Below are 25884 nucleotides of genomic sequence, written 5' to 3'. Positions count from 1 at the left end.
CACACAAGCAGCGTCTCTTGTGCCAATAATGGTGCAGGGCAGGCGATAAGACTGTGGGCAGCCACAGGCCCCTAGGCTTCTGCCTAGGTTGCCTTGTGGGTGTTCCAGCTGTTTGTGAAAGGCTACTTCTACTTTGTTTAGTAAGTTTTATCATTTTGTATATCATTTGCCAAAACACATCAGTAATTATCTTTAGTTAATGTTCTTTTCTTTTTTTGGGAAAATAGTTGCATAACATTTGGGTGTGCCATTAATCAAAGTATACTCATGTCAAGGGGTACTTAAGATTAGGTGGCCCATACCAGATGGTACCTGATAAACACCCCTTACTAAAATGTGCACATATAATGTATAGAGAAGAACTGTGTTGGATAGAAGATCACAAAACTACCTGAACTGGCTTACTTGACTTCTAAGTAGCAAAGGGTTTATTATGGGATACTTTCAGATTACCAAAACCTTGCCTATATACAAAGACCATATTTACATATTGTACTTTTAATCTATCTTTCACCTCTTACACAGAGCTTGTGATCATCAATTGGTTTTGTATTCTTTAGTGCTCCAGTAAATATTCATAGCAAAATAGTTCCTCTACTACTGTCTTGCTGTCTACAACATTTATAACCTTTTGCAGCTATCTTCAGCTAATGGCTTCACTACTTGGAATGGATATCCCCTCTAATTCTGTAGATGCTCTAATGACATCTTATTCCCAACTCCCTTTATTTCTGTGTATGTACAGAACTGTGCTTTGTCTCACCATACGGTGATGTTCCTGAGTACTTGACAGTTTCCATGCTTATGTGATTGTTCGGCTGTTGAGAATGTTCACCTTGTTTTTGTTGGAGATAATGAAATCTAGTAAGCTAGATCTTCTCTTTCCTTTTTTGCATCACTGTGTGTTTCTTTGCAATGGTCCAGAATATTGTTTTATAATACAGCTAATTCACAGAAAGCAGAAATACACAGGAAGGCTAATTTGTTTTGTTTAGCAACCTATGGTCATTAATTGGTTTATTTTGTATAATTGAATAATTTGAGCTTGTTAGAGGAATATGTATCCCAGTTTGTATCTGATCAAAGTCTTAGATCTTTTATATCCACAGTCACCTAAACTTACACAGTGATGCCTTAGAAACACATGACCCTGGTCTCTGTATAACACTCCTGGCTGGTGGCTCACCTGGATTGCAGAATCCATACAGACAGGGAGCAGCAGGGGGATAGTGATATGTAGATTATTTTGCTGCACTCCTTACAGGTATAGTAATACCTTCCAAATCCAGGGGGGTGATTGTAGTGACCACGGATGGCACGATGAAGTAACATCAAAATAAAGAATGTCACCAGCAATCCAATATAAGGTGAAATCAGTCCATTTAAAGCAGAACTATGGGGTTAAGGCTTTTCCCCATAGTTCTCCTTAGGGCAACGGGAGGACACAAACTAGCGTCCTCCCGTCACCCTAAGCTCAGTATACTGCGAGCTACAGCTCGCGGTATACTGAGATGCCACAGTATACCGTGAGCTACTGCTCGCGGTATACTGAGACGCCGCAGCTGAAGCGGATCCCGACAATGATGTCTGGATCCGCCCAGCTGCGTGAGTGACACTCTGCCTATCTAGAGGCAGAGCCAGCTGTACCCGCCCCCTCCCCGTCCGATCCGCCAGTCAGCGCTGGCGGATCGGAGCGGGAGGGGGGAATCCAGCCCCTCCCCTGTCACGGCAGAGAGCCGTGACAGGATCGAGAGGTGAGTGAACGCCGGTATCTGTTCGCTCACCTCCCGATCTACTGAGCCGACCTGTGACAGTCTCATTGTCACAGGTCGGCTACAACTATGAGGTGAGTGAAAAGCACTCACCTCATAGTTCTCCTTTAATGACTCAGAACGTCATCTATGCACGCGCTTTTGGGGCCTTGCAGGGTCCCCTTTATCAGGCTGAGCCAGCAGGAGGATAGGTCGCGGTTGGGGTTTGGGGCTCTAGTTGATGGCAGTAAGCTTCAGTGTTGCCTGCTCAGGCAATCTTCTCTAAGGCTATGTTCCCTCTCTGCATGCAGAGCGACCCCTTTGCTTGCTTCCCTCTGTCTCTCTTCTTCCTGCTTGTCTGACAAAGTCAGCTAGGTGCTGAGTATCTCGGCTGGCAGCATCCCAGGTATGTAAGTAAGTTGTTGTCTGTGTACATGGGGTACTGCTGCAGCTGTACAGATCGTTCATCAATGACCTCTACTGTGCTAAACTGCTGACTCCTGGGGCAAGGGCATACTCTCTAGCTTGAGCTGTACTCTCTAGCTTGACTCTCTGCAGTGTTTCTCTAAGGCCTTGTTCACAAAAAATGCAGAGCAGATCCAGTCAGGTTTCTGCACACGCTAGTCTTTTAGACGCGTTTTTGATGCGTTCCGGCTCTTTTTGTTAAAAAAAATAAAATATATTTTTTAAGTTTAAAATGGGCTTTCAGTGCGTTCCAGGCATGCGTTTTTGATGCGTTCCAGAGCAGATCCATAGCAGGTAAAAAAGGGCTTGCTGCAGTTTTTTTTACCTGCTCTGGATCTGCTCTGCAACTGCACGCTGCGATGTGAACTGGAGCAAAAAATACCATTGGAATACATTGGACGCAGTTTTGTTCTGATCTGCTCTGCACCTGCTCCGCGCTTGGTGTGAACTAGCCCTAAGGCCTTGTTCACACCAAATGCAGAGCAGATCCGGTCAGGTTTCTGCACACACAGTGCTGTGGGTTGTGCTGCGTTTTTGATGCGTTCCGGGCCGTTTTTGGTGGAAAAAAAAATTATAGATTTTTTTTTTGTTTAACATGGGCTTTCAGTGCGTTCCAGGCACTTGCATGCGTTTTTGATGTGTTTGCATGCGTTCCAGAGCAGGTAAAATAGGGCTTGCTGCTGTTTTTTCACCTGCCCTGGAACTGCACGCTGCGATGTGAACCCAAAATACCATTGGAATATATTGAACACAGTTTTCATCCGGTCTGCAACTGCTCTGCACCTGCTCCGTGTGTAGGCAGTTGCCAGTGACAGGGCAGCCTAGCTGGCTGCAGGATAAAGTGGGTTAACCAGTGTATATAACTACTTTGAGCCGATTTTGATATGTTTATGTGTAAATATGTTCAGAACTGTTTAATCTCTATTTTTGTCTCCAGCACCATTTTGGAGAAGCCGGGTGTCCTGATAGGACAGGAATTCTCGAGAGAGTTGGTCAGCCATTTTGGGGTGGTTATCTTATATAGGAAGCCCGACCACGTTTGTGGGCAGAACACGTGTGAAAGTAGACAGGGACAGGTACCCCGCCCGCTTGTGAGGGAGAGTTAGGAGAGTTCAGGGAAAGTGTTCCGGCCTGTGAGGGATAGTTCAGGGTTCCTACGGAGTCCTGTATCGGCAATCCTGGTCGGATGAAAGACTCCCAGTTGCTTAGAGCCAAACCGGTGTCCCCGCTGTGAGTGCGGGAAGAGTGTGCCGGACTCCTATCTCCCTGTACGGAATGAATACCGCTGCTTCCGGGTATTGAGTGTTATCAGCTTTACAGAAACGTATTGTGTGCTTGGGTTTAGACTGTGCCAGTCAGTGGGAAGTGCCGAGAGTGCTAATAATTACAACGAATGCTTACATCTGAAGTGACTGAACTGTGTACCTGTGTCTCCATGCCTGGAGTGAACCCGATTGCCTTACTATTGTAAATATTCTTCATACTACCGGCCTTCCAGTAATAAACGTTACCTTGGTTAAAAGACAATTCTGTGTGATTCCCTCTGTGAAGCCACCCCACCCTAAACCCGCTTACACGCGCTTGGTGTGAACAAGGCCTAAGAGGAGTGCTGGTTGCAGGCGAAATTGCACTCCTGGGATACTAGGAGAGCCTAGCTTGGACACTGCTGCTGACAGTCGGAACTGTGTTTTTGTACAGGGATGCTGGGAGGAGGCAGAGGAACTGAAGAAGAGGGTGGTATCGGTGGGCCACTGGAAGTGGGTCCCTTTAAGGATTTAACATTGTCATCCCTGAGTGGGTCACAGCACTGGAAGAAACTGGGGGTGAGTGCTGTCGGAAGTGGAGCTGTCTGTGTGTGGCTGTACTTAGTCCCATAGAGAGGAGCTCTTCATCCTACTTGCATTCACTTGCTCGCCTCACTACACACAGAGCTTGGCCCCAACCACTGCAACCTTGGCAAACAGATGACACCAAAAGTCTCAAAAGACATAGCTGTGCTCTTGAGTGACTGTGGCATAAAACTAAATCATTGCAAGACTTTGTCTTATATAATTCTGCCCTCCTTAAATACATTTCCTGCCATTGTGCCACCAAACAGACCTACATTATTTCATCACTCACTAATTTCATGTAAGTTTTAGCATGTTACTGTAATTTCAAAGTTCATTTTCCTTATTTTTAAATGTGCAGCTTTCATTAAAATAAAATAATACCTGGTGATCCTGTCATAAAGGTCTTTGTTCTGGCACTTCCTGTTAAAGGATGACAACACTCTGTCGCTCTGTCCCAATTGTGCTCCTGCATTATAACCCTTTCACACAGGCTTCTGATGGAGACTATACAAGTAACTGATTCAACACATACTTTGCAGGCATGGTCCAATGGTGCCATTGTTAGGAAATCAAAACTGAGAAATGGATTGCAGCCATCTCTAGAGTGCATGTAGACAGGAAGTGACTGGAGAGAGGTGGCAGGAGATGAGCAGCACCAAATGTAGGCATGAAAAACGAAACAAATATTTTATTTAAAACAAATACCGTATATACTCGAGTATAAGCCGTCCCGAATATAAGCCGAGGTACCTAATTTTACCAAAAAAACCTGGAAAAAGTATCGACCCGAATATAAGACGAGGGTGGGAAATGAGGCAGCTACTGGTAGATAGATACTAATAAAATTACATGAATATTTATTTAAAAGAAAAATAACCTAGCTCTGTAAGTGGAAAAGGGGGTACAGGGCTACATACAGATCATTTAATACATTCATGTTAGTATAATTGTAAATGTATTGTTGCAGGCACTCTATATGTACATGTACTATATACTACATATAGAATGCACTGAACAATAGATTTACAATTATCCTCTGCTAATATGAATGGGTTAAATGATCCATAGTACAGGGCTACATATCATGTACTACGGATCATTTAACCCATTCATGTTAGCAGAGGATCATTGTAAATGTATTGTCTGCACTGTATTAGCAGTATATACTCTATATAGAGTATATACTGCTAATACAGTGCAGACAATACATTTACAATGATCCTCTGCTAACATGAATGGGTTAAATGATCCATAGTACAGGGCTACATATCATGTACTACGGATCATTTAACCCATTCATGTTAGCAGAGGATCATTGTAAATGTATTGTCTGCACTGTATTAGCAGTATATACTCTATATAGAGTATATACTGCTAATACAGTGCAGACAATACATTTACAATTATACTAACATGAATGTATTAAATGATCTGTATGTAGCCCTGTACCCCCTTTTCCACTTACAGAGCTAGGTTATTTTTCTTTTAAATAAATATTCATGTAATTTTATTAGTATCTATCTACCAGTAGCTGCCTCATTTCCCACCCTCGTCTTATATTCGGGTCGATACTTTTTCCAGGTTTTTTTGGTAAAATTAGGTCCCTCGGCTTATATTCGGGACGGCTTATACTCGAGTATATACGGTATCAATTGTTTATGATACATAACGATATAGTGAAATGAGTACCATTCAATTAGGCTTTACATCCACTTTAAATGCTATAGGAAAAAAATAAAATAAAGTAGATTAAGCTAGTGATGCCCTTGGCAAGAAGGGATTCTCTTATAAGAAAACATGTATGCTGTGAGGACAACAGAAATGTACACAAGGGAGAAGCAGAAAATGAGGGGTCTTAACACAAGAAAGAATAGAAGAAACTGAGTCTGTTAATTCTCATTCTGCTTGCTCTGCATTTTAGATAACATCAGTCATATTCTCCAAAGCGCAAGGCAAATAATTATGTGAAAATATGAATGCAAATTGTGACAGGGAAAACACTGCCACCTGTAGATACATCCAGAATGAAAATGTACTTTTCCCTCAGCAAGATACCTTCGTATTGGACTCAGGCCACACATTGCTGCATGGGAGAAGATCTGCTTACTGCTGGGCGATTATTATGTATTATGGATTGTGCCTGTTATCTTGGTGAATAAGCCAACCAGAAAAAAAGCTATTTAATAAAATTCTAATTAGCCTGAAACTTCCATAACTAGGCACTCAATGTAATTAGCTTGATACAGGCACAAGAGAAATAAAAACAGGCAATGTCTACACCAGGATGGGTCTCATGGGCATTATTAGGTGTTCAGTGACTCTCCAGCTCGCAATGGTTTGTTTTCCCTTACTGTCTTTCTGTTAGGTGCACTGTTGACTGTTCGCACTGGTGATGGTCTCTGCACTGTCAGGACAATAGTGCAGGCTAGTTTAGATTTCCAGCCTGAATGACATTGCTTTGCTCAGATTGTTGTTTGCATAGACTTTACTGGTTATGAGTACTTCATACACTTTATCACCACTGTAATGTGAACTCTTATTGAAACCTGTAATCTTTGGAGAGCCCAGTGTTACTTAGTTACCCCTGATAGTGTCATAGACCGTTCTGTGTGACAGTCCCAGGTTTCAGCCTTCAGGTTTGCCACACTAACAGCTGATTGAAGATAGGGAAACAGGAGAAGTATGGCAGCATAGACCTGAACTCAAGGTCTTGGCTAGGGGTGGTACAGGTGGTGATCAGATTGTGGAAGACCTATAAGAATCAACAACCAGAAAACTAGGCAAGATGTATTCAGGTTGGTAGATCAGAGACTTACCAGAACAAAGGTAGATGTACTGGTTGGATAGAAGGTTGGGTTATGCTGGAATTAGCAAGAATTTTTGATCTGGCACCAACAAAATGCACAGATATGTCTTTTAAATTTGACACCTAATGATGTCAGAGCATACAGTATTTTGTAATATGCAGGATATGGCTTAGATGGATACTTGAAGTATATAATTGAAGCAGGGAAGATGACGGCTGTGGAAAAGCCAGCCACAAGGACAGATCAGTGATGGCTTAACTTGGATGCCATTGGTTTGGTAATATCTATCTTTTCATGATGGTGGCATCATCTAGGTAGGCGCACTCTACTTGGGACTATACTGGCAGTCACCACAGTGTTCCTGATTGGTTTTCACTGATCACATGTAACTCGATGTTACAATTGTGTTTTGACTTTCACTGATCACATGTAACTCCATGTTACAGTTGTTTTTGTCATTACATATTTCAGATTTTGGTCAGCCTTTGGTGGTAATTTACTTTCTCCATGAAAGGCCCAGGTTTATTCGGCGCACACAGCTGTGGTATCAAAGTGTATATTATTTCCTTTAAGCCTTCTCACATTACACAGACAGCCCTGTGCTTTTCTCGCAGTTTATAATTATTACCAGTTGATCCACCTGTGCTTGAGAGCTAATAGAGAATTTGAGAAGTAAGAATACTTAAAACGGCAGACTAATACGTAAAAGAAAAATACTTAGAATGTTTGCCACACAAACTCGCGAATAGCAGTACAGTGCCCATAGGCCTTGCGTGGAACTCATTATGGCTGGATTGTAAAGGAAACTGTTATATATTAATGGTGCTAAGAGGATTAACTGTGTTCTCCGAAGGTAAGTACATAAATGGCTGTTTAGCAAGGCAGATGGAAACTGTTCAGTGAGTTTACAAGTGTTGGAGAACATGCAGGTAATCAGTAAGGAGCTCGTTCTCCTCCCTGTTGAAATGAAACCATTCCCCCCCATATCCCTGTAGGACAGAAAGGGTTAATTAATTAGGATTTTGAGCTTTTAATTGGAGCTTAGCGAGTCCTGCCTGACAGCTGTCTGCCCCCCCCCCCTCCCAACTAAATTCATTTGTTTAAATTCATTTTGTACAATAGTGAAATTAATTATGCAGATTTCCTTTTGGAGGTAATGTTGTTTTGCCGCTCCAATATTAGTTTGTTGCAATTGTGCTCTGGGGGTCTCTGCATATTGTCTGCGATATTATCAGGCGCTGGGCCTCTCTCATTTCGGGTTATTGACAGTTTCTGAGACGAGATGAAGATAATTATTAAGCCATTGTTGTGCTGGGAGGAGGCCAGTTGTACGATGAAAAATAAGAAAAAGAACATCTTATTCTAAGTTGGCCTGTTTTCCTCCAATTTTTTTCATCTAATTGTTTGCCTCGTTAGTGTCAGTATTTAGTTATTTCTGTATTACTCGGCAGGTCGTTCGTGAGTTGTTAAAGGGAATGTATAGTCTGTTCATTTTATGGTTTTATGTTTTATTTTTTTAGATACAAGCGTATAAGAGGTCAGCTTGATATAAATGATGTTATGAATGTATGTTAATAATCGTTAATAATCTATAAACTGTTTCTATGTTTGTAATTTTGTTTTGTTTGTAATTTTGTACGCAAGGGAAGCCATATTTTCACTTTGCTATCTCAGGCTCTACTCCTGGCTATGCAGTTTTACACAGTGGATGCACTTTACTGCTTTTTCTCCCAATGCTAATCTTTGAGCCATGCAACTCATTGAATGCAATGCACCCGATGTGTCTTTATTAATATGACTCAAACTGAACCTGTGCTTTATCCAAGCAGAGCAAAGCAACAGGCTCACTTTAAAGCAGCATCTAATACTTGACCTTCACCAGGAGCAATGGGAAGGAGACCCTTCTGGTCAAGGTCTGAGTCAATCCTATTTAGAGCTTACACAGGGATCAAGACTCATTTTGCTCCTATGTGACTATGCTAGACAATCACCAAGCACCAGCGCTGTCACATGAGAGGAAGGAGAGTGAGTCACATGCTCCTCCATACCCGGAAGTACCAGGTATTTTCTTTGTTTGCAGTGGCTGAACTGAGCAGTGTGAGAGCAAATGAAAGGTAAGTTTGAGGGTGGCTGAGCTTTAACATAAACCTGTTGTTTTGCCCTGCAAGGTACAAATTAACTTTAGAACCTGTGTCCACATGCTTTGAGCTTGTGACTATAGCATCAGGTTTATATCAGTTTGAGGCGCTTCTGAGATAATTCAGAATTTGAAGATGACATTTGACCTGCAACCTCCTTCTGACTTGCTTTTGATCTGCCTTAGTCGGGTTTTGCATTCCTGAAGACTTGTACGGGAATGCAAAATACGTTTAGGCAGGTGTATCTGACCTGCAGCTAACCTCTTGACTTGCTTCAAGGGGGATTTTCATTCCCTGAAGACTTGTATGGGAATGCAAAAGCGAAAAAGCTTGAAGCGCACAAAGGCCCACCGACACAGGCCCTTAAGCGGAATAAAGCAGAATTTAAAAATATAAAAAGGCCCCCTGAAGCTTTTAACCATAATGTTCTAGTATGTACGGCATATAAGCACATTATGGCACACTTACCTGCCAAAGTGATTCTCTCCAGCGCACAAGCGCATGGGAGTCATTTTAATCTCAGCATACCACGTTTGTGCGCTGAGCTGCGCATGCGTGGCTCAATGAACAGAAGAAAAAAAATTGACGAATGGTGGAAAGAAGAATGTTTAAATTTTTTTTTTTTTTTTTTTTTTACCTTACTTCTGCTTAAAGCAGGAGTACATTGAGGCTGAGTGCCCTTTAGCAGTCATTCTCCATAGAAACGTCTCATATAAAATTACTTTAATGTAAACGCTGCAATAATGAGCTCACTAGAAATACACAATACTTCTGTTTTTATAGGGGATACCAGTGTTTGCATTGTAAATTGTGCAGGCGTTTCCTGCTTTTTTTCTAATTGGTTGAAAGCTAAATACATTTGTGGTATGACAGGTGGGAGATTATGTGTCGGAATTTATGCATAACCTTGCATAAGGAAATGAGACTGCAAGATATGGATCCTGTACTTCATAAATCTTAAACAAGATGTTGGTGTATAATTTGAATTTAAACCTGTGCCATGCTACAGCAAATAGCAGACAGATATTTTTGCTCATTTTCAGGCAGACCTTTGTAGACCTGTGTTTACATGTCTTAGTTCTAATAACATTAACAAATCCATATTGTTGTACTTCCTTATTGCAGCACGCCCCACTGCCCGTCGCGTAGCCAACCAAATACCAGATGAAATCTCCCAGAATCCTTTACTCCTGGAAGCCATTTCTGTACTACCGCAAAACTATAACTTTGAAATTCCTAAGACAATATGGAGGATTCAGCAAGCTGCAGCTAAAAGAGGTATGCTTATGGTGTTATGTTTTTTTTGTTGTTGTTTCCAGCAGATAATTGCAGGTTTAGACTGGGTTCACATTTTCGTACTGTGGTAACATGCTGTAATATGAATGATAACGCAAAGCACAGTAATGCGGCACGAACTGTGTAAACCTGTGTTTTAATGCACCACAACGCACAGATGTGAAAATCGCAGGTCTGTTAAAACCTTTATAGGCATGCCTTAATGGTTGACGTAACTCACATCTGCATGGTAATGCACCCTAGAAATTTTAATCTGGCCTTAAAGTGAGCCTCTGAGCATAGAGCAGTGGTTCTCAACCTTTCTAGGGCCGGGACCCCTTGGTAACATTTGCCAAGTTTTGGTGACCCCCAAAGGTAAAATTTAGGGATGACGCGCCTGCTGCAGCGACATCTGGAGGCGTGGCAGGAGAACTGACACTGCTGCGCTAGGAGAGAGCTGAGGAGGACTCTCACCTTACACAGCGACCCATAGGTTGAGAACCACTGGCATAGAGTATCAAAGCTGCCTCTTCTGGTCTATTTTTAAAGGTGCACATTCTGGGGCTGTCCTTATCCTGGCTTTACTATCAAGTGAGTTGGGGACCTGGTGTAAACATGCCGGACTGGAGTCCAGACTTTCCCATACTTCAATAGCTGCATCTTTGTTCCAGGTTGGTGACTTACTAGGTAAGCCACATTAAGGGCTCTATGAAACCCTAAAATAAAATAATCCATCCAAAAAAATGGATTGCTGAAATGTTCATTTAATCTTCTCACTTCATAGGTTTTGCTATTTAATGGCTAAAATTGCTTATATGCACTGCTTTGTGCTGGTTCAGTTTAGAAAATGTTGACCATGAAACACTCATCTGTCTGGTGCTGCAAAGGCGGACTCAAAATGACTGCCATATTTCTAGTCTCTGTGTAGGGACTGTTTTTTTGTGTTCTCATAAAGCAATTCTAGTGTTGCTATTGCTGTAGCTACTTTTACTGAAAGCGTAAAAAGGTAGGTTGGTGGTACTGGAGAACCCTAATGGGTCAGATTCCACAGGATAATATGGATTTGGTGAATAGAAGTGTATTAACACAGTGCAGGCAGCTCAAGTATGCAGAATTGTCTCTTAGATAATGTTAGACTGGAACCAGTAGAAGAAAAAAAACAAGAGCCACACCTGAAAGTTTGAGTTCAATAAATATATGTATTCCATTCAAATTATTCAGTTGAAATCCACATGTGTAGCTAATTCATTTTGGGGTCTCAAGTGTGCTGTTTGTATCAGGGAATATGAGATATCAAACTAAACTGTATTCTTTCTTCTGCATCTAGATTTATATTATAGATGGGTGCAGATAAACGTATAAATAGTTTTACCACATGCCATCCTTTTTTTTAAATTTTATTCTTCTTTGCTTTCCCCTTCATTTCCTTTCCCCTTTCTTTCCTTTCCCCTTTCTTTCCTTTCCTTTTTCTTTTCTTTTTTCCTTTCCTTTCCTTTGCTCTTTCCTTTCCTTTGCTCTTTCCTTTCCTTTCCTTTGCTCTTTCCTCTTCATTTTTCCTTTCCTTTGCTCTTTCCTTTTAATTTTTCCTTTCCTTTGCTCTTTCCTTTTCATCTTTCCTTTCCTTTGCTCTTTCCTTTTCATTTTTCCTTTCCTTTGCTCTTTCCTTTTCATTTTTCCTTTCCTTTGCTCTTTCCTTTTCATTTTTCCTTTCCTTTCCCCTTTCTTTGCTCTTTTCTTTCCTTTGCCCTTTCCTTTGCACTTTCCATTCCTTTTCTTAAATGAGCAGATCTTAATTGTTTCAATAAAAATAAAAAATCTATGGGGAAGTGGTTATCCATAGCAGCTAAACAGAGCATAATCTCCTAACTGATTGAGTGAGTGCACAAAACTAAAATTTAGTTGGTTGCTTTGAGTCACTTATCTTTGCATAGTGTGAATGTAGAATGTAAATGACAACATTACTTGCTAGGACCTGGATAAATAACATATGATAGTTATGCTTACTATAGAAACAGGGAATCATTTACTGGACACAAAGTATCAGCAGTGATCTGCAAATTCTTGTACTACGATTACGGGGGGCCTTTAATACCAAGACAAAAGGGTACGTTTTTGGCAGGATTTATAGGTCAATATGCTGTAGACTGTGCCCAACTGTAGCCAGACACCTTTATTTTAGGCTAATGAGGCTAATATTAATATGCCAAGTGCAGTCTCCAGTGGCTACTAAGAAATTATCTTGCTGTATCTACTGTTAACTGATACAGACTGAAATCTAATTGGTTGTTCTATATAACTGCACATCAGAGTTCTTAATTGTAACAGACCTTGAGGAAGCATGCAAAGCCCTACATACTTGGTGAGTGATGTGGCCCTTATCTTTTTTGGTTCCCTTTAAATTTTGATATGCTTTTTATATCTAATATCATTACCAGCTCCTTTGTGTAAGGCACTGTTTATTTTAGAGCTCTTAACCTGAAACTACATTTATCGAACAGTTTTTAATGTGGATTACGCCAATACAAGGTTCATTTTGTCTTTTGTAAGGCATAGTTTTCTGAACACCCAATGGGGTAAAATAATAGTATACCTGAATGACGTAGATTGACTCATTGTGTTTGGACAGAATTTCCTCCCTGCAATCCAGTGTTTTATGGTAGTAATGCTTGCCTGTGCTCTCTGCCTTTTGATTACCTTTTATCCCATTTGGTCCATTTGCCTGTCAGTGTCCAGTGTCCGCTTCCTCTTCCCCTCTAATCATTTCCTCTCCTGCTTCTCTTCTGTGTTGGCTTCTGATGGCATGCTATATTTGTCTATACAATAACCTGTTCTCTGTCCTTAGCCGCCTGTCTCCCTGTTAATGATCTGCCTCTCTGTAAGGCTGCTTGTACTTCCAACCCCATTTGTCCTGCTTTTGCTTAGCTTTTTTTTCCATGCTTTATTTTTCTTCTTGTTTATTACATTTCCCATGCCAGCTATATGTTTTCTCAAGTGTCTATCTCTTGTATGTGCTTAAGATCTCCAAAATGTCACATTTGCATGTTTATTCCTAGACTTTAATCCTGTTACTTGGTTTGATTTGCTGTTGTTTTTATTATGTTTTATGTCACAGATTAATTCTTTTTTCCCCTTCATGTATGCCTTTGATAGCCTTGTAGTGTAGTGCATCTGATTTAAAAGTAGTCACCAGTTTCACATTGGTTTTCTTTTCCAGTTGCTTTACAGATGCCGGAAGGGTTGCTGATGTTTGCTTGCACTATTGCTGATATAATAGAAAGGTGAGCAATATAAGCTTGTGCCATCCTTTTTTGGTCTGTTAATGTGGAATAATTATTTATGCTTACATTAAAATAGGTAAGACAAAAAATCACCACTAAACTAAGAATGGCCCATATGCAGTTTGTTAAATGCAAATAATATGCAAGATTTAGGTACCAGTTCAGAAATCAGGCTGTGTACAGGTAAAGTGGACCTTTACTTGTCAAAAACTGCTTGGATTATCTATTTAGGCAGAGGTAGCGAATCGGAACCTCTTCCTCTGATAGATCTGGTCCTTGGCCATGCTTAACTGAGGGAATGAAAAGTGAGGCAAACACTGGTGGACACCATTCTGGGGCAGAAGTAAATTTTAGGAGCATTGGCGGGGATGTTTTTTAACTGCAGCCCAAGAGAGGAACCACCAGACTTCGTCAATTTTTGTGTACACTTTAATGCCGTGACAGCAATCGCTTCTGAGTGTCCTAAGTGCTCACTATCACATGGTGAGATTTGCCCGGATTATTGATACCTCTGAAATGGTCGTCGTTTCCTTTATTTTTTTTTTCTATTTTAGATCTGCCGGGATTGTTGAATCCTCTGAAATGGTCGTTTCCTTTTTTGTCTGTCATCACCCATACACCACATCTTTTTTGGCAACCAAGCCAACATTGAGATTTAATTGATGATATATCAATATTTTTGGTATGGGATATACCAGTGTGTGGCCTCCTTTACCTAATCTCAAACCATGTCCTGGCATGTTTTTTTGTAAATATGGGCTCCCAGTCAGATGTATCTTTCACTTATGCTTAGAATATATGCCCTTATGTATGAAAGTACCAGTATTGTGACCTGTACTTACAGGACAGAAGGCACCTGCAACCAATATAGAGAAGTGTCACACAGCATTTATGGCAGTGCTGTGTAGCATCCATGGCTTGCCATAGCGGAGCTACACTGTTGGACACCTAATCTGCCAATATTCCATACCAGTGTCAGTTTCATGGCTGTGCTCTTATTCTGTTGTGTGTCACAGTGGGCAAAGGAGGATACACCATGTCATGTAGATTTAGCAGAAGTGTGGGAGATAAGATAGCCAGTTCACATTTTGGCCCATTAAATTATTTTCATCCATTCACCATTGGATTACACTAGACCATTTTTAACGGACAGTATAGAATACAAACCACAAAACTGTACTTAACCACGTAACTGCAATATGAGTTCAAATGATAAATGCCCCTTACCCTGAGAATGTTGATTACTGTGATCTCTGAAAAGGGACACATTGCTTAAAATGAAAAACATACATGACACTAGGTCCACTTTAACAGAAGTGGATAGGGGGAAATTCATTAGATTCATTCGTTAGATGATATGCGTTTTGTTTTTATGGCTATTAAGTTGTACAGAAGCCAAACGAGCAACAGATTATCTGAAAGCAGTTTCTTTCCTTCGGCGGACCTTGAAATTCCCAATTGTGTATCTAAAAACAAATAACCAACACCAATAAATAGCTATTTACATGTTTATTGCATTGTGTCTAATCTGGAGCTCTCATTTAATGGTTGGACTTTTACATAACTAGTGACAAGAAAAAGTACTGGCGCCTCCACCTGTGAAACGGCCAATTGCAACGGGAAACGAAAACACTGAAGAGGCAGCTCCCTCAGGTCAAGCAGACCGCCAATCTGGGAAATAAGAAACGAAAAAGGGCGCCTCCATAGTGTAAAAATGAATTGTAATGATAAAAAGCACAGCTTGTATTGTACTTTCAAAAATTCGGTAGTAAAAGGCATATAGAAAGCGATAGGATATCGCATTTTCTAGCAGAGGAAGTCTGAAACTAATGGTAAGTGTGAGCGTCCACTGCCCCTGTGTAGTCAAAAGTTTACGCGTTTCTGGGGCACGCCCCCTTCATCAGAACCTAAGTAAACTCTCCTACATCCTTGCTCTTAATTATCTACAGATGCCCTATCTCGAGTGATCTCAAATTTTTTTTATCATGGAGGAACCCATCAACTAATTTATGGTCTCAGGGAACCCCTACTTAAAATATTTACAGCTCATGGCACACTATTGTGATCAGAAACCTGTATATGTGTGTGTGTGTATGTATGTATGTATGTATGATATATATGTGTGTGTGTGTGTGTGTGTGTGTGTGTGTATTATTTCATTGGTAGTCAGTGAGAGCAGGATACCCTTTACATTGGTGGTCAGTAGGAAGATCCCTTTACATTGGTGGTCATTTGGAGAAGGATCCCTTTATACTGGTGGTTAGTGAAAGGCACAATGCAGACACAATCAGGTAGTTTATCAATTTATCATTGCTCAGAGGAAGCGTCTGTGTCACCACTGCGAATAGTTTGTCTTCTCTATTTTTCCTGGTGAACACTGTCATTGGTCCAAAAGTGATGGAGAAAATGTAACCGTTGTCATTGGAACTGGAATAGAGGGGAAAGCTAACGACACCTTTTCTGGTGACTACTGTCTAAAGCTGGCCATAGACCCATAGATTATCTGCAGATTTTCTATGGTCAGATGGAAAAAGTGCAACAGAATTCTCCATCTATCCTAAACTGTGTGGATGGAGGAATCTCCCGCTGGGCCAAGCTTCAGTATCTTGCTAGTCGGCCTCACTGGCTCTCAAAATACCTGAGCAATCTGATTGGATGCAGGCATTGTTCAGGTATTTTGAGAAGCTTGGCCCAGTGGGAGATTCCTCCATCCACACAGTTTAGCGCAGATGGAGAAATCTGTTGCACTTTTTCCATCTGACCATAGAAAATCTGCAGATAATCTACAGGTGTGTATGGCCAGCTTTAGAAGGGATCTTCCTTATTTTGGATCATCTCACTTTCTGTGATTTCAGTAAAGGTTCTTATGGAAAATGTCTCCAACAGGCCACAGTCGGCTAAAAATAAAAACCAATAACTGACATGTGCTTAGCTACTCCCTACTCTATCCAAAACCAAATTGTTCTGCTTTTTTTTTGCATCTTTTTTGCATCAGTGTATTCACAGTACTAGATAATCAGTCAGCTTAACACACAAAAAAAAGCACACAACTATTTTTCATGCACAGATTTGTGTGATGGAAATTAAAATAAAAAATGCTAGCTCTATTGGTTGACTGAAGTGAACACCGCTTCAACGTATTTACCAAACTCTGTAAAGATTTGCTTTGCAAAGTAAACTGTCTTAAATCAACCCCATGGTGCTCAAAGTCCAGGTAATAAAAAAGAAATGTCTTGTGTGTGAGTCATTCGTAGCGCCTCCTATAGCAGCTGAACTGACTTATTAAGGGTTAGAAGTAATTGTAGACTATAACTCCTTGCAAAATTATTTCACTTCTTTTGGTATTTTTGGATTCTTTTGGTAAACAGTTCTCTTCAGGCTTTATTGGCATTTACGGTTGACGAGCATCAGCTGGCTAGGGAATGCAGAAAAGAGTATGCATGTTTATCAAGCGATCTTTTATGAGAAAGATTTTGACTCTCAAATCAACTACTATTGTAGCCTATTAAAGGCTACTACATATAAAATGCATACATTTTGAAAAAGGCACCTCTGAGATCATTCAGAATTATTTGACCGGTGCAAGATTATGGCAAGATTTTCTAGGGCATGAGAGTCTAATTGTTTATAGAGCGGTATTTGGTGAGTGTTTGTTTGTTGCTTCCTACCACGCATTCCCAACCACTGGCTTTGACAAAGTGTACCAAGCTATTTTGCAATCGTGAGATCATCCAAGGCACTTTGACTGCTATCTCACAAATTTTGGAGTGGGTTTAGCCGATATCACTACTGTGCTGCTCACTGTCCTCCTTACTGGAGAGGAAGTGGTACCCGGGGTTCTAGGATCGCTCAGTTCTGGTTTACTCATTCTGTGGATCTGTGCTTTCTGCACCTCTTCTGCTGCTTCTTCATCAATACTCCAAGCAGTCAGTTTTACAGTCATTTAGGAATGAAGGGTGTAGGGGTAAAGTTCTGACATGCAAGCAAAACCTTGTCAGCTCCACACAGAGAGCTACACCATGTAGAACAAGTCATGGTAAGTGGCTAATGGGGAAAAGATCAGCTGCGGAGAGCCTATAGAACTAGTGACTAGTTCTTTGCCCTCCACATTTTTAGGCACACCGTCCACAGAATAGATTTTCTTTAAAATCCAGCTCACGAAGGACTGTGGTAAAAGTCTAATTGTTCTCTGTGAAAGTTGTGGCTGACATTGCCCTATACATCTTTATTCCCAGCTTTTTTTTTCTCCTCCTTTTTGCATACATGTTAAATCACAGTCATTTTATATTAAATGTAGCAAAGCGTACGAGAGGAAAATAGCACATAATACGCCTTTCCTACATTTAAACGTCTGCCTCTGTAATTTTTTCCTGTTACGTGCAAATGTTTTCTAACATCTTTAGTTGAAGTGCATGGAAGCAAATTGTTTTAATGCTTCCATGTCACACAAGTGATCTTAATCTGCATATCGTGCAGGCTGCAATATCAATCTGATTTGTGATTTGAATGAAACTGCCCCACTACCTGCACATACAAATTTGGTCTCTATGTTTTTCTTTATTTTAAACTGAACTTCAGGCAAACGTAACATAAACAAATTAATGCATTTATGTTTTTGTTGTTACACCATTTAAAACATATGCAAACCCAAAAGCAAAACTGTAAACCGCGCACAAACGCAGAAGTGAAAAATGCAGAACTCGTGTCGCAAAATTTGATACATGAGCTTTTTTGCTGCATTTGTCTCGCATTCAAGCCCCCTTTGAATTCAGTGGAGATGCGTGACAAACGTAGCACACGATCGCACGTTCCTGGAACGCCATGGTGGAAATCAGGGCTTAGAGGTGGTGGCTGCATTTGTTTTCTTTTATAGGTGTATGTTTCCATTATTTTCACCTGGTGATCCGTTAAGTAGTTTTTTTTGCGGAACGGATGGGGGAGGGGGTGGGTACAGCTGGCTCTGCCTCTGGATAGGCAGAGCCAGCTGTCATTCGCGCAGCTGGGTGGATCTCGACAGCATCAGACAGGGCGGCGGCGGTCTCAGTATACCGCTAGCTGTAGCTCGCAATATACTGAGCTTTGGGTCACTGGAGGACCCGTGACCCTTAAGAGAACTATGGGAAAAAACATTTAATAGACTGAGATGTCCAACAAATGGTTGAGAGAAACCATTTAATACGATGGTCCACTTTTATTCATTTATGTAAACCATTTTTCCAGAAATGAAAACATCTATGCTGTAACTGCTTAAAATTTTTTAGCTGGAATTTGGCTTTATTTATTTTTTAGTCAAGTCCATCTAAATCTGCTAGGGCATCCAACACTACCCTCTCTACAGGTTGACAATGCTGCTGTTCAGGGGTGGCTCCATTGCGCCTCTATAGAGAGGTGCCACCCTAAAACAGGGGGGCTGGATCACCAGCTAAAAATAAAGAGAAAAAAAAAGAAATTTACAGGGTGGGCTGGATCACCAGCTAAAAATAAAGAGAAAAAAAAAAGAAATTTAATGCAGCCACCACATCTAAGGACTGGTGAACTGTGATATACGTTTTTGGATGTAAATGTGCTTGAAGGAGTTTAGGCTGGCCATACACTATGTGAATTTACCGTAGTCAGTTTCTTGATAAACCATCTGAAATTCGCACAGTGGGTGCTGCTGTTGACTCTGTTTCCACCGGCATCCTTCGTTCAGAAGATCGATGAAGCCTGATGGAAAATTTTGGGCCAAACTGATCAGATGCAAGCTCCATTCAGGTATTTTGACAGCGTCCGGTGGCCACTGATGTATTCCTCCATCCACGCTTGTAAGGAATCCCCTGCTGTTTTTATTGTATTCTGTTTTATTTTCTTTGTTTAGAGATTGAACAAAGAAAATATAAAATTTTAAGGCCAGCTTTAGACAAGGAGCCAATCGGTTGTGATGCAGTGACTATGTGCTAACAGCAAACATGCTGATAGAAGTAGAGATTTAAAACCAGCAATATACAATGGGGGAAATGTATCAAAGCAATTGCGACAGTTTTAACCTCTTAGATCATTTTTTTATTTAATGTGCAAATCTGTCTTTTAACATGTGTGCCTGTTTTGACCTGAGCTTGTACTAGTTTTCCAATTGCGCCTGTTTTGCAACTGTTTTACGAAAGTTTGCAACGGTTTACATCTGCACTTCTCCTGCGGCCCTCTAAAACTTGAGCATCACCTAACAAAACAATCGCAACATTAGCCCCTTGACGGGCGGACGGCAGATCCTTTCTGGCAGGTGCACGTGATTTTTTTTCTGCGGCGTGCGCAAGCAGAATCTCACCGGGAATTTCTACAGCCATTACCGGCTGTTTCATACAAGCGTTCGGCTGGCTCTATAGCCGGCCGATCGCTTGTATAGCCTCACATGGTGCAGCTCCCCCCCTCCGTTGCCGATTATCCCGGGCACCGCGAAGACCGGCTCAGCGGCTCCTCGTAGGGAGAAGGAGGACAGATCAGCATTTCCCCCATTGCTGATCTCTCCTCCTTCTCTCTCTAAAGTCGGAAGCGATGTGTATTACATCACTTCCACCTTTAGCTGCCATTTCTTTGGCTAAGACCCAGAGAAGAAGCTGGTGAAGCCTCTTTGGGGGACCTTGGGGGACATTAGGGGTCTTGGGGACCCCTGATGACTCCATAAAGAGGACCTGGCATTTTTTCCCAGCGATCACATTGGGGGCTTCTTAGCCCCTATCTGATGGCAATCAAGTGAAGTTTTAAATACAAAAGTATCATATAAAAAAACACCCGAAAAACTCCCCCGCACGCACTTATACACGTAAATACGCATCGGGTGCGCCTACGTGCAAAAATTACGGCACACATGTTGCATATCGCCGCGAACGTCGCAGTGAGAGCAATAATTCTAGGCCCATCAATCACTAAACACTAAACTGATGAGCGGTAAAAGCTATTAAAGCGTCGCCTATGGCCAATTTTAGGCATGGTAGTTTTTTGCCATTTTTGTGGGCGCACGCAATTTTAAAGCTTCACATGTTTGGTATCTATTTACCCGACGTGACCCCGTCTTTTATATTTTACCAAAAAATTGGGTAATAATAAATGTTTTATAACATAACGTAGGTAAAACAGGTTGTTTTTCAAATTTCCGGTCCTTTTATAGTAAAAAATGTAAATCCCAGTAATGATTAAATACCACCAAAAGAAAGCTCTGTGTGTCCCCAAAAAAATGGTATAAAATTAATTTCAGCACAGCGATGCATGACTGAATAAATGTCAGTCAATATACCGCAGTGCTGAATACTGAAAAATGGCCTGGGCAGGAAGGTTTTTTTTTAACACCCTGGTCATAAAGTGGTTAGAAGTCCCCATGACCACTTCTTCAAGAAGCGACAGTTAAGCTTTTTGCCTGGAGTTACGAGTCTTCTCTCCTGGATTCTATTTAACCTCATTTATGAATAACATTACAGTGGCAACATAAATCTGGCACAAAGTGCGTCAAATATATTCCTGCAAGTGCAAACACTCGCAATTGCTATGATAAATTCCCCCCAATGTGTGCCTGCAATGCATGTGTATTTTTTTAATATGTAAACCTTTCAAAATGGAGTCCTTTTTAATGGCATTATTCCAGTAACAATCTATACTGGAACTGTGGCTCATCCTCCTGTCCCCTGACTACTCAGCTTCTGATTCTCACACTGGGAAATGCTGCAGTATCTCTTTGGTTGCTCATCCCATCCCTGCTCTAAAGTTTTTACTGCAGCAGTGAAATGTTATGCAGTATAAATTTAAAATTCTACAGGTTTCTTTCCAAAAAAAAGATTAAAAAAAAGAAACTAGGTTAAAATACATGGGATTGCTTTTAAAATAAGAGCTTACACTGGTCTCTACGTACCTGCAGCCCGGTTTCTTTGGTTAGGAATCCATCCTTAACTAGCCCCTTATGAAAAGCTTTGTACGTGCTGTAATATGTGCTCATATTCTGTTCTGCAGTAGAAAAGGTTATGCCTCTCAGATCTCGGCTGCAAAGTATTTGCACGTAACAAGTATCACATCCTGTATTGCACTGCAGAAATAGATTTTTGTTATTCTGGTACTTTTAACGAATTACCCATATCTGAGGAATGTTTTTCCATGATCATTTGCATTTTTATTATTATCTTGATGAAACTTAGCCTGCCTGGTTGTAAAGAGACATCACGGTTAATATATATTTACCTTTAATGAAGTGTGTTTTTAAAGGGTCAGTCCACCTGAAACTGATATATTTGGAATAGTGCAGGTTGGTTAACCCCCGCCCTCACTTGCATCTTTCTAAAGGTGCCCATATACCTTACGATTATCTGCCGATTTTCGCATTCAACCGTGTTTTCCTCCAATATTCGTAAAGTTGATGGGCAGTGTACAACCGCAAATATTGTACAATCGATCGACTTTTGACTATCCAGCAGGTTGGAAAGTTTCGTTCAATCGTACGATTTTCGCAAGGTTGGTGGCATTTCTGTACGTCAAAATTTGTACGATTTACACTGCTCATGCGCAAACGAAAATATGTGTGGTCGATTACCGCAATTCGTCCAGGTGTTTTTGTTATCTACCGCTGATTGAACCTTGTGATAATCAGGGCAGGATGGGGCCGCCGTATGAAAATCGTACGACGGTTCGATTCATCGGACAAAAAGTCCCATACCGGGCAGCTTTACTCTGGCACTGGTGTCCTCAACAGATTTTATAAGAAAGTAGGTGTTTCAGCCTATTAGTTTCTAATAATTAACCACTTAAAGACCATCTTTCCCTCTCTCCAGTGCCCGCAAGCTGGGTGTCATGTGCAGGAGAGCTGGGTGTCATGTGCTTCTGAGCCTGATGAAGGGGACCCTTTGAGGCCCCGAAAGCTCTTGCATTTATGGCAATGTACCAATAAATGGACTATTGCTTAATTACACTTTGGAGTGCTGGTGACGTTATTTCTTTTAATGTGCAGGAGAAGGCACAGCGCTAGGTAAGATTTTTATATTTTGCAGTGGCCTTCAGCACATTACACCCAGCCTTTTAATGATAATTTACACACCCAGTGCGGCGTGTAAATGATTATTTTGCCTGGAGTGTGACTTTAATGAGCCCTTAGTACCATCTAATCTATATACAGTAATGTAGTACTTTCTACTATAGACTTCCCTCTAGGACCATAATTAAAGGAAAACTTTAGGACAGCTGTTCTCTGTTAGTACTGGATTGTTCCCACTTCCTGATTGTATCTGGGAGTCCATCAGTAGCTGGGAGCCCTGGCCTTTACGTGAATTATCTGTCTTTACAGGTTACTTTTAAATCTATAATTGCAAATTACATCTTGATATGAAAATGTAATTAAGCTGATTTTTTTGGGGGGGTTTGGAAATGATGTACATATGTAACAACAGAAAATACAAAGCAGTGGTGTTCAGTAACACATAGCAACCAGTCAAAAAATGACTCTCCATCTTAGAGTGGGAAAAAATAATAAAAGCTGATTTTTTTTTAAAAATTGGTTGCCATGAATTACTACACCCCACATTTGTTATTCAGCCTATATGTCTTTTGCAGCGAAGGGATAATGACAGATTATGCAACCTGTTATTGTGACTGCGTATTCTTCGATTTTGTTGTCTACTCAAAATGCATTTATTTTACATAAAAATTTTTCATGTGAACAAAAAAGGTAAGCCGCACCAATTTGCTGATGGGATGGCCTGATGGCAGGCTTGCTCTTGTTGCTTGTGCTGCTGTGGAAAACCTTGTGACAGGAATGCTTTTTAATTCCCTTGTCACAACGAAAGGCAGATGGTGTACAATCAAGAGTGCATCTTCCAAGTTACTGCTGGGATGCATTCCTCATTGTGTTACAGTAATATTTTAATTGTTTTTATGCTTTATTTCAATAGACAAGAACATTTATGATTAAGGAGTCTTGTAACAAAGGCCTGTTTTTTATTTGTCCTCTGTTCTGTCATGAAATACAGTATGTACTGTATATATGTAGTTGTAGATAAATTCCTATCAGTAGGTTATTACTCATTAACAAACTCAAAAGCCATACCATAGGGTTAAATGACCACCATACCTTTTAGGAGGACTTCCACTACAAAATGTTTTACAAATGCTTATTAGGTGAACTGGAAGTCTTGGAGCTGGGAGAGACCTTATCTTTGGGGAATGCACCCCTGTGCCTCCATTTTCAGAACATTATAAATCATAAAGAATAGTAGAACTACATCAGATAGTCTTACGAAGTTTCAAGTGACAGGTCAGTGTCCTGGGTACATGCACAGGTCTTATCTATCAACCATCATGCCGTTACTGAAAACTGAAGAGACGCTGTCAATCTAATAAAAAATCCAAACTGGCAACTCCATGCAATAGAAGAGGTAGTATATATACCTCTCAGACTCTCCATGTCTCCTGCATTTCCCCGTTCAAGAGTTGTAACCCCCATAATGCTGCATTTAACATTTCTAGGAGTGTGGCATGACTGTGTCCCCTATCTTGCGCTGCGGTTCCTGTCGCTACAGGACACAGCAGATGAAGCAGTGCTGTTCAGTGGGGGACACAGGCATCCAACACTACTGGAAGTGTCTGACACAGGCATCCAACACTACTGGAAGTGTCAGATGCTGAAGAGTCTTATGAAGGCTGCAGCACTGGGACAGAGGGTAGACAGGAGACAAAAGTCACTGGAAAGGGATCAGCATCTCTTTAAGGAATCAACACCCATTTATAAACACCTGGCATATGTAGTAAGCTAATGATGGGGCCCTTGGACCATTTGGAAGTTTAAGGGGGAAAGCCTATTCTTTGTCTATCTGCAATAGGTAGCTACGACTAAGGCCCATTTTGGGGGCTGAAACATGTAAGCATTTGTTTGTTTGCTGCTGTTATGCCTTTTTACAAATAAAGTACTGGATGGACGTATCCACTTGCGAGCGCCGTTTTTTGATCTATTGCTCACTGAAGGCTCTGGCGGAAGCTTTACCAGGCACCGAGGTTCGAGCAGCGGGATTGGAGACAAGAGGGTAGAGCTGCTCAATGTTTCTAAACTGCTTGGTCTATCTGACCTTCATTCACATCCCTTTCAGTTATACATACAAGCAGGTTTACTCCCTAAACTCTGTGACCACTGTTAAAGAGAGACCTATACTTGAGCCCAGATATTTGTTGAAAAGAAATCAGTAAGTGATGGAAAGGAAGACTGCATTTTGTGATAGAACATTGGCTCCCCCTACTGAACTGGTGAGTGGTCCAAGTGAACTCTTTACCAGCTCAATAAGTGGAATGATTGACTATGGGGATCAGGGACCCTCAACTGTTCTTTTCTTACGGCAAATCTGCTCAATTTTGGTTGAATCCTGGTTAGATAAGTCAATATGCTTATTACCAGTTATAGACGGCATGCAGCAATTAGAAATCTGGATAGTGTAAAGGGATCGAAGCAGAATACTCTCAGCTACTAAGTGCTAAACTTTATTACTTCATCTAAGTTAAAGTGTAGAATACAAAAGCTGGATGAAAAGAAGCGTGCCTGCAGCTGTTTCACATGTCTTTATTTTTTTTCCAAGGTTTCAGCATATCTCAATGGCTTCAGAGTATGTGATCTTGTCACTTCTTACCCTGCTGCCTGGATAACTTAGTCATTCAGACTGGAACAGCGAGAGCATAAAGTCATCTACACTGTGTAGGGTCCCTTAAGCTTAAAAAGAGTAGACAATCCTTCCCTGTGCTTTACTGAATTACTGTAAATAGGCAAATGCGGAACTGAGAGTGAAACTGAATGTGCTGAAAGCCCAATTGAACTTTCAGTTTGAATCACCCAAATATATTCCATGTTTTCTGAAAGCAGAGATCCTGGAGAATAAAATGGTGGTAGCTGCAATTTTGTTTTTATTTTAAACGATATTAGTACAATAGTTTATCAAACCCAAAGTTTTTCAGTAAAAAATGCATTTAAAAATTAATTTTAGTGCACATAGTTACAATATGATGCTCAATTGTTTGGTAAAATATAAAAGATTGTGTTGCGTTGAATAAATAGATAACAAACCTCAAAATTGAATGTGCCTGTTAAATGGCGAAAAGCTTTGGTACCCAAAATTGTCCATAGGCGACACTTTAAAAGGTCATTAATTTAGAGTTGACTGTGAATACTGGCCTTAGAATTATTGCTATTACTCTGCCGTGCATAATACATAACGTGTAGTACAATCATCGTTTTCACAGAAGACATACTCGATGAATGTGTTTTTTATGTTCGTGTGTATGTGTGTGTGTGTGTGTGTGTGTGTGTGTGTGTGTGTGTGTGTGTGTAGTGCTTTGGTACCCAAAAT

The 25884-nt window shown here is 40.8% G+C and overlaps 1 protein-coding gene across 1 annotated transcript in view; it reads left to right on the top strand.

The window, feature by feature from the left end:
• DPH1 (diphthamide biosynthesis 1) overlaps positions 1 to 25884 on the top strand; it is a 230786-nt gene that overhangs the window by 15614 nt on the left and 189288 nt on the right. Inside the window, exons 2-3 of the mRNA XM_018557659.1 lie at positions 10119 to 10271; positions 13483 to 13546. Of these exons, the coding sequence (XP_018413161.1) occupies positions 10119 to 10271; positions 13483 to 13546 (217 nt within the window). The remainder of the gene's footprint in view (positions 1 to 10118; positions 10272 to 13482; positions 13547 to 25884) is intronic.

Source organism: Nanorana parkeri, unplaced genomic scaffold, assembly GCF_000935625.1.
Source record: "Nanorana parkeri isolate BGI_ZX_2015 unplaced genomic scaffold, ASM93562v1 scaffold294, whole genome shotgun sequence".
Taxonomy (NCBI): Eukaryota; Metazoa; Chordata; class Amphibia; order Anura; family Dicroglossidae; genus Nanorana; species Nanorana parkeri.
Note: the sequence above shows the minus strand (reverse complement) of the source record. Positions and strands in the feature narration are given on the sequence as shown.